We start from the raw sequence: 9,432 nt of genomic DNA on the forward strand, positions 1-9,432 counted from the left end.
GCCCGGACTGGACCGGACCGGACCCGCTTACTTTCCCCTCTGAGACAAGCCCCGAGTCAAAGCAGAAGAGCCCGAGACACTGCCCAGCCCCCCCCCCCCCCCCCCGTAAGAGGAGGGGAGCCAGGAAGGGAGGGTTCCTCTTTCCCCAGCTATTTAAGCTGCTGGCGCCTGGGAGCGCTCAGGCGCCTCCGCCCGCGATCACCATGGCCAGGATGGAGGTGACGGAGACCTTCGCTGGCATCGCCTTGCCTGGCCACCTGCACACGCAGGAGTCCCTGCGCTTCGCCAGCAGCTTCCAGTTCCGAGACTCGGATGTGGTCATTGTCACCTACCCCAAGTCTGGTAAGAGCCAGCGCCCCGCTGACGGGCAGGGCCGGGCCGGGCCCCCTGCTCCCCGGCCCAGCAGGGGCCGCCGCTAGGAGGCTGGCTGGGCGGCACTCGCCCCCCAGGCAGGCAGGGACTGGATCGCCCTCCGTGTCTCACCCTGTCGTTCGCATTGAACTGTCCCCCGGGGCAGCGCGGCTGGCGTACGGGCCGAGCCGGCCCCCGGCACCCCTTGGGAACGTGGCAGAAGCTGCCTGCCAGAGCCTCCGGGAAGAGGGCTCTGCCTGCGGCTGCATGTTCCCTCTGGCCGCTGGCTTGGGAAGAGCTCTCTGCCGCCAGCTGGACGGGCCGCAGGCTCTGCTCCCCACAGGTTTATCAGCATCCGGTGGAGCCAGGAGCTGTCAGGGAGCGCCCAGGTAACAGGACCCCTGCCACTGGCTGCGCTGCCGACTCCTGCATGCGAGCAGCAGGGCTGGCAAAATCCCCCTCCCCCCAGCCCCAGCTCAGCTGCATTCCCACCCTAACAGCCCCCAATGCCAGCCGTGTCCAGCCCAGTGCAAACGCCTCAGGCACCCTGCCCCCATTGCAGCGTGCTGGATTGTGCCTGGTGGGAGGAGAGTGTCTAAGGCTGGGCTCCCCCAGCTCTGTGCAGGGGGGCTCCCAACAAGCACTGGCGGTGGGGTGGTCTCCAGACTGTTGCAATGACTCCCGGGTCGAAGCCAAGTACAGACACGCCCCTGGCGCAGAGCCGGCTCTGCAGTCGCTGTCCCGCTCCAGCCAAGGTCACACTCTGCTCAGAGCACTGAGACGCCTGGGGAGGGGGCTGGCTGTGGGGACCCCACATTCACCTGAATTCCCAGGCTGTGAGGGCCAGGAGGCTCCAGCTGGCCAGTAGCTGGCTGTGTTAGCCCAGGACCACGGGCCCCTCGCTTGGCTTGGGCATTCCTCGGCCCAGGCCTGGCCTGGATCAACTCACTTGGTAGGAATGCTGCTCAGGAATGCACCACTTGGACCTCACCAGCGCTAAGCTGACGCCAGCCCACCCCTGCTGACTAAACACTCAAGGCTCTGGGCCAGTGACCGGCAGATGTCAATAAACCCAGCTGTGTTATGACAGCCTGTGTCTCACCCTTGGATCGCTCCACTTCTTTGGAATTCTCTGTTATGTAGGCGGCTCTTGGAGCACGCAGCCCCTCCTTGTCCTCCCCTGCTCTGGAGGGGGAATGCCGCAGGGGCTGGGGGCTGCTAAGCAGAATATGCTGGGAATGTCGGTGCTGAGGGGCGGGCTCCAGGCAGGCCCACTGACAGAGGTTATCACTCCTGCTCTGTCTCTGGGGCAGGGGAGGAGCCCTGGGGAAGCTCATGGACAGACCTCTGCCTTTCTTCTCTAGGCACCACCTGGATGCAGGAGATCCTGACCCTGATCCACAGCAAGGGGGACCTTGAGCCAGCCAAGACCATCCCGAACTGGGCCAGAGCCCCCTGGCTGGAGCACACGTACTTCAAGGACCTGCTGCAAGAGACCAGAGGGCCCCGCCTCATCACCACACACCTCCCCTGCCAGGTCCTGGCCCCCGCGCTGAGGAAATCCAAGGCCAAAGTGAGTGCCCGCGTCCTGACACGGGCTGGGTAGGGAAGGGCCAGGCAGGCAGAGAGCGAGCGTTCGGGATACAAGCTCTTCACCCTGCTCTGCTGGGGGCAGCTCTATTGTGGCTTGTATCTCCAGCGTGGGGCGAGGACGTGGCCGAGTGCTCTGCCCATGCGCCCAGCGCCTGCCCAGCAGTGGGGCTAGACGGAGACGACTCGAATGGCTGCCAGAGCTTGCCTGGACCCCCCATGGCTGCGTTTCCCTTAGTTCGGTCTGAGCCCCAAGGGGATTGCACTAGATTAGGTTGGTCTGCCCTGGCTGAGTGAGCCTGTGGCTGAAAGGGGCTTCCCCCAAGCCAGCGGGCTTGCCCTGGGGCTTTCTGTGCACTCAGGTAATTTACAAGTGAGGAATCACCCTACTGCCATGCATAGGGCCCATGGGGTGGTGGACCAGGGGGGCTGCATGCTGAGCCCCTGGGGTGGTGTAAGGAGCCTCCCTGCTCCAAAGGCTTCGCTGTTGGGCCCCACCACCTTGTTCAGGACACAATCCCGGAGCTGGTGTCTTGGGAATGGGGCATGGAAAGGGGGGTGAATCCTGACGGCTCAGAGCAGCTGGGAGGAACCACCCCGCTAGGGGCAGGGCAGGGCATGTGGCCATTGCTCCTCCTGTCTGTGTGTCTGTCTGACACCGATGTCCTTTCTCTGCTCCTGATCCCAGGTGATCTACATGGCCCGGAACCCCAAGGACGTCGCGGTTTCCTTCTATCACTTCCACAAGATGGCCAAGTTCCTGCCAGACCCTGGCTCCTTTGAGGACTTCCTCATCCGCTTCCTGGATGGCACAGGTGAGTGGGCATCCCCTGCCCTTCTCCATCACCATCCCTAGAGAGCTCCGGGCACTTTGCAAACGCCCTAGGCTTTGCCGCCTCTCGCCAGTGCCACCTTCCCCATTTACAGCTGGAGAAACCGAGTCAGGGGAAGGGAGTGACTCACCCAAGCTCTAATGGGAGGGGAGGGGGGTGGCTGGGCTCAGAGCTTAGGAGGCCTGGCTCTGTAGTCCCTGCGCTAGGCCCTGCCCAGACCACACAAAGGGCGACTAGGGGGTCGGCTCAGAGGCTCAGGCAATCCGCAGGAGCCTGAGAATTAGCTGCACCCAGTCACAGGCAGTGGAGAGCCCAGGGCAGCCAGCTTTCTGCTGCCCAAAGGCAGGCTTGCTTTTAGTGCTGTCCCCTACACTCAGCCAGGGATGTGGCTGCCCCCTCCCTCCACGGTCCTGTTGGGCACACTCCTGGGGCTTTGCCTGAGCCTAGCAGCACCCCAGGAAGTGCTCTGGGGAGGGGCTATGGCGCAGCTGAGCCAGAGGGGGTGAGGGACAGATCCAGGCTGCCAGGGCCCTGCCGGCAGAACCAAGGGTACTCTCAGCGCGGGGTTGGAGGAGGGCCCCACGGGGCCCAATGCTGGCTCTGGGGTGCACGAGCAGGAGCTTTCCCAGGGCCGTTTGCACCATGGCCAGAGTCGCCCCTCGATCCCGACCCTCTCTCCTCCCCGCAGTGCAATACGGCTCCTGGTTCGACCACGTCAAGGGCTGGCTCAGCCAGCAGGCCGAGCTGGAGCTCTTCTACATCACCTACGAGGACGTGCACAAGGTGAGTTAGCCCGAGGGCTCCCAGCTGCCACGGGCATGCTGGGGCACAGTCACTGGCATCTGCTGGGTGGCAGCCGAATGGCCCGGCTGAAGGAGCCGCTCCCTCGGTGTGCGCTTTGGGAGCTGAGCTCTGTCTGGGCTCCGGGAGGCCACGGGTGGCCTTGGCATGTGGGACAGCGACAGCCGCCAACTCCCACATGGCTCCACATCTGCTGCAGGCCCCACAAGGCCCAGCAGCCTCTGCTTCACCCTGACACCGCCTGTGGCATCCCAGCTGTCTGGGTGGCAGCAATTGACAGGAATCCCAGGCTGGTCAGGGGTGCTGCCCCATCCCCCGGCAACGGGCTGGTGCCCAGCACAGCACCGGGCAGATGGGGCACTTGTGGGGCAAAGCCAACGGCACATGAACCTCCCCCACCTGTGACCTGGACCTACTCACACGACACCTCCTGGCTGAGCCGGAGCCCCCAGAGCAGGGGTCCAGCCCCCCCCAGTCGCTGGCTGCTCACCCGACCTGTCCTGGGGGTGCCCCTCACTAACGGTGCTGGTCGCTGCGGCTTTGCAGGAGCTGGGGCGCTCGGTCGAGCAGCTTGCTGATTGGCTGGGCTGCCCACTGCAGCCGGAGGAGATCAGAGAAATCCAGCAGCACTGCAGCTTCTCCTCCATGCGCGAGAATGCGATGGTGAACTACACGCTCATCCCCTGCGAGATCATGGACCACAGCCAGGGCAGGTTCATGAGAAAAGGTACGGTCCCAGCCCCTCCGCCTCCCCCTGGGGCAGTGACGGCAGTAAAGGGCCTTGGCTCATCCCCTGCCCTTTCTGCCTCTGCCCCTCTGCTGACTGAGCCTGCAACCCCGGCGGCAGGATGGAACCAGCTCGCTGCCCTGTGGGTGCCCCTGGATGGGAGCCAAGGATGGGCGTGAGCCACCCCCGTGGGCAGACAGGCTGAGTCAGAAGGAGCCAGGCAAGCCCTGCTCGCTTGTGTGCCCACAACCCTTGCTGTCACTGCAATGGGTAGGGGCTGATGTAACCTAGGCTTGGCTTAAGGAACTCCTGGTAACGCCTCCCACCGCGGACTGCTAGCAAACCGTTAAAGGGCTGCCCTGCAGCGTTCCGGCTGGGGTGGGGAGGGACAGGATGCCGTGCTCCCAGGGGCAGGTGTTCTGCACTCCGAGCTGATCGCCAGTGGGCTGCTGAGGAGCAGAGTGAATCCCAGAGCTGCGTGTCCTCTCGATAGGCTTTTTGCGCCCATCACCATGGTATCTGGGCCCTGATAGGGAAAGGCTGGCACGCCTGGCTCTGGGCCAGTACCCAGCTTCACTCTGCATCTTCTCCGTTTTAGGGACAGTTGGAGACTGGAGAGACCACTTCACCCCGCTGCAGAACATGCTCTTCCACAAGATCTACCAGAAGGAGATGCAGGACTCCAGTATGCGCTTCCGCTGGCTCCTGGACTGATTGGGGGGGGGCGGGGGGCTGAGCTGGCAAGGGGTGTGGCTAAGCAGGCAGGGCAGGGGCTTTGTCCACGGTTGGGACGCGGGGAACAAAACTCTAAGCTACGTACTTTGTTGGGCAACATGTGCTGGGCCCCCCACCAGCCAGTCCCGGACAGTGGAGAAGGCTGTGCCAGTCACAGCCCTAGGGAGGTGACCAAGGCCCCTGGCCTCTCCTGGAGGTACCGGGAGCGTGTGTGTGTGTGGGGGGGAAGGCACACAGAAGATTGGATGGAATATCATGGGGGGGATGCATTGGTCACAACCAGGATCACAAGCCCCCGCCCTGCTGAATGTTACCCCGCACACTGCTACAAGCACCATTCCCCAGCCCTTCTCAAAAGTGAGCGCCCACTGGGCTGCCCACCTCTGCCCCAACCTAGGCTGTGCCACTCCCCTAGAGGGGAGCCAGGGCAGCAGCCTTGCTGGAGGCCCTGATGGGGGACTTTGATTCGGCCGAGTCACTCCCTCCCTCCTCAGACTTTGCAAAACACCCACCGTGACCAAAAAAGGAAGCACTGGCCCCAGGGGATGGGGAGGGACACAGCTTTGGTGGCCAGGGTGCAATTCCTGTGAATCATCACAAGGTTCTCTTGTCTTCAAGCCAAGATAAGCTTCAGACGGACTCTCACCAGAGCGTTTAAGATAAGCTGTATTTATATATAGGAAGGCAGCAGATTTCCCCTCAGGCTGGCAGGCCCATTGGCTCAAGCGGCAGCCTGCAGGCCCTGCCTAGCCAGCGGGTTTAAGTAGGGTGACCAGAGGTCCCAATTTTATAGGGACAATCCTGATTTTTGGGTCTTTTTCTTATATAGGCTCCTATTACCCTCCACCCCATCCCGATTTTTCACACTTGCTGTCTGGTCACCTTAGGTTTAAGATTTGTCTAACTGACACAGTTGTATATTATGGTGACAGTGCTGAGCACACACAGGAGGCAAGGGGTGTCACTCGCCCCATCAGAGCCAGGGCTGGCTTTTGTATTGGAGTGTTAGCTGTAATTATTGAATGGTTTTGTTTATGGAAAGTGTCTTGTGAATTCTTTGGAGAATCATCAAACTGCCCAAACAGGTATGCTAGCGTCTCCTACTGGGTCTTGGTTGGGAGAGACATGACACTGCATTCACATGGGCCAGCAGGCACTGCCCAGCACACACAGGTGTGCTTGGTACAGCATTGAAACACAAACCCATATCCAGGGCAAGGGGCCATGGCCTCCCACTGAAAAAAACAAGGCAGGGAGGCTTGGGGAAATGTGAAGCAATGCCAGACCCACCTCTGGAAGACCTAGGCAAGGCACCCCATGGCAGCTGAACTGCCCCCCTTTGCCTTAAAGGAAGCTGCTTTCCCCTATTCCCCTGAGATCAGGGTGAAGGGAGTTTGCTCTATGGCTGCGCCTTTGACAAACAGAACTCCTGGGGGAAATTCTGTGCCACTGAGCATGTGCAGAATTTATGTTCCCCACAGATTTCTTTGCTTCCCCGCAGAAAAATAATTTTGACAGGGAAGCAAAGGGAAGCCACAAGAGCGGTCATGAGACCCTCCCCAGCAGTATGTTTCGGGTGCCCAGAGCAGCCAGGAGAGAGATAAATCACTGTGGGGGAGGGGGCGGGACTGGGGAAGACATGGCTGGTGGCTCCTACCCTGCTAGTCCCGGCTGGGCTGGGGAGGATAGGACTTCCTTTTCATAGAAGATTAGGGTTGGAAGAGACCTCAGGAGGTCATCTACTCCAAACCCCTGCTAAAAGCAGGGCTAACCCCCGCATGGCATCCAGGGCCAGGTCAGACCCACCCCCAGCTGCAGGAAGCTCTGCAAACCCCTTTTCCCCTCCCCAGGTTCCTGCACCCATCGCTCCTCAGCTGCAGGAGGAGGGATCACTGTAAAGGGAGCTGCTCCCCATCCGCACAACCCCTGTGCATCCAGACCCCCTTGCCGAGCCTCACCCCTCCCGACACCCAGAACCCCCCTGACAAGCCCCACTCCCCCTGCACCACCCCAACGAGCCAGCCGCACCTGGATCCCCACCCTACCTAGCCCCAACCAGCTGCACCTGGAGCCCCACCTCACTGAGCCCCACTCCTCCAGCATCTGGACACACACACCCCTTGATCCCCACACACCAAGACCCCCTGATGAGCTCTATCTCCCCCCACACCCAGATCCCCACCACTGAGCCCGAACCACCTTCACCTGGACCCCCTGCAGAGACCCATTGCACCAGAGGGTGCCCCCCCCCAAGCCCCTGTGCATCCAGATTCCCCACTGAGCCACCTGCCCAGTCCAGATTGCCCCACACAGAACCCTCTCAACCTACACCTGGATCCCCTCCCCCCCCCCACACACACTTGGATCCTACCTTGCTGCGCCTGCCTGTCCACACCTGGCATGGAGGGGCAGGGCCCTGGGGTGTTTCTGGGGCAGGCCATGTCCTTATGCTGCGTCAGGGTTGGGTGCAACCTCATCCCTCAATCCGTGTCCCATGGTGGGGGAGCTGCACAGTGATCTCCACCTCTGTGCAGCCAGTGGCCTGTGCTCCCCCCTGCCACTTATTTATTTGACAAATTTTGCAGAATTTAAAAAATTCTGTGCACACTATTTTTTGAAGCGCAGAATGCCCTCAGGAGTAACAGAGGCCTCAGTGCAGCCAAGCTGCCCTATCAGCCCTAGAGCCCCGAGGTACAGGAAGCTGAAGTCGATGGCTATGCAAACTAGCGGATTAAATGCTCTACATAAAATGTCACATGAAGCTGCACAGAACTTGGCTGCTGCCTTGCCTTCTCTGTGAAGACAGCTGGTCGTTTAAAAATAAGAATGAGGCCTTGAGGCACGTGCGCAGGGTGGCCAGGTTGACGTTACTAGAACTTCAGTTCTCTTCCCAGAGAGTTTGGAACTCACTCAGTTCCATGAGTGTCAGGGCTGTTTTACCTGCCCAGGAATTCAAAGTGTCAAGGATGTTTTAGGGACCAGATTTTTTAAGAGCAAGATAGGTACCCAACTGCACATGCATTTTGTGCACCTAATTTGTGTGGGAAAATACCCATATTTGCTCATGCAAGCTTGAAAGCAGGAGCAGAACTGTCTCCATCCTATTCTAGACCACAGAGGCTTCCCCCCTCCAAATAACTTTTCATTTATTGTAATTCCAGCCAAGTGTACTCTAGATCCGGCAGTGCTATTGTCCTTTACATTCATTACACTGCAAGCGCCTCTGGTGCTTTTCTCCCCAGGCCTACTTCATCAGAGTCCTGAGAACTCCACAACCCCTGCCAAAAACTGGTGCTTGCCAGAACACACCTCCCCTATTCCAGACCTCTTTGGCTTGTCAGATTTGCTGCTTTTGCAGTCCGCAGCCAGCCAAGGAAACACATTCAGCCTGAAGTTAAATAACTAAATCTTTATTTTGTATTTACAGTCCTTTTAATTAAATATTTTTTTCCCCAGAAATATAACATTTAAAGGGGGGATGGGAATCTACCTACATACAGCTCCAAACCCAAGAGATAAAAATATACCTTAGACAGTAATAAAAAATACAGTGTGCATTTAAAGAGGGTTTGGTGCATACAGGACAGAAGAGACTCCACAGTACAGCTTTTTCCAAATCCACTACAATATACACTTGATCAAGTCAGTTACAAATACTATTTCAATTTGATGCAGTTTCCACTGGTCCCTGATGTATAAATCACTGGGGGTGGGGGGAGAAGAATGTCAGAACCTGCCCTGAACAAGCAGCAGGAACACTGGGGAGGGAGAACAGATAAAATGGCTATTTACAATCCAACATTAAGAGAAAAATTCTCTAATTGAACTCACAGTGGAGAGCAGAGGCCGTTTTGCTCTAACACAGCATTACTACACTACTGCTTTCCTTGTGACATCACACATTCACTTTAAGACTTAATATTTTTTGACACTGGGGAAAAAAGCCAGCCTTTCCCTGGATGGGGAGGTTTCAGGGGCCGGAAGAATTCACCTTGCAAAAGAGCAAAGAAACTGCCCAGGGCCTTAACCGCAGCTGCACTTCCCAGATTGCTACATGTTCGTTTTGCTCACTTCATCTTTCTGGGTTTGTTCATTTAATCCTCTGGTCTGGCTAGAAGTGTGGGAGGAGAATGGAGGAAGAGCTCCTGACCTTTCTCCATTACCAGCCCACGTCACTAAAAGTCTGGTTAACTAATTACAAAATGTCAATTTCCTCACCTGTTTCTGGGGAGTGGTCCAGCAAAGTGCAAGAGAGGGAGCTTCAGGAGGGGATACTTCAATTAGGATGGGACATTCAGCCTAGCAAAACCCCCAGCCATACAGTGGAGGAGTGAGGCTACCCATCAGCCTGCTGCTTCTTCCTTTGCACAGGACACAGTTTAGGAGAGCACCCAA

The 9,432-nt window shown here is 58.5% G+C and overlaps 1 protein-coding gene across 1 annotated transcript; it reads left to right on the top strand.

The window, feature by feature from the left end:
* The first annotated feature begins 203 nt into the window (after window positions 1-203).
* Window positions 204-5,016, top strand: LOC135888764 (sulfotransferase 2B1-like). The gene is made up of 6 exons (XM_065416543.1): window positions 204-342; window positions 1,716-1,924; window positions 2,630-2,756; window positions 3,463-3,557; window positions 4,122-4,302; window positions 4,901-5,016. The coding sequence occupies exons 1-6, from the start codon at window positions 204-206 to the stop codon at window positions 5,014-5,016; spliced, it is 867 nt and encodes a 288-aa protein (XP_065272615.1).
* The last annotated feature ends 4,416 nt before the right edge of the window (window positions 5,017-9,432 follow it).

The sequence above is a fragment of the Emys orbicularis genome, chromosome 14, assembly GCF_028017835.1.
Source record: "Emys orbicularis isolate rEmyOrb1 chromosome 14, rEmyOrb1.hap1, whole genome shotgun sequence".
Lineage (NCBI taxonomy): Eukaryota > Metazoa > Chordata > Testudines > Emydidae > Emys > Emys orbicularis.

Coding starts and splice junctions, on each gene's coding strand:
- LOC135888764 (XM_065416543.1), top strand. CDS start 204: ATGGCCAGGATGGAGGTGACGGAGACCTTCGCTGGCATCGCCTTGCCT. Junction 3,558..4,121: donor CCTACGAGGACGTGCACAAG/GTGAGTTAGCCC, acceptor GCGGCTTTGCAG/GAGCTGGGGCGCTCGGTCGA. Junction 4,303..4,900: donor GGGCAGGTTCATGAGAAAAG/GTACGGTCCCAG, acceptor TCTCCGTTTTAG/GGACAGTTGGAGACTGGAGA.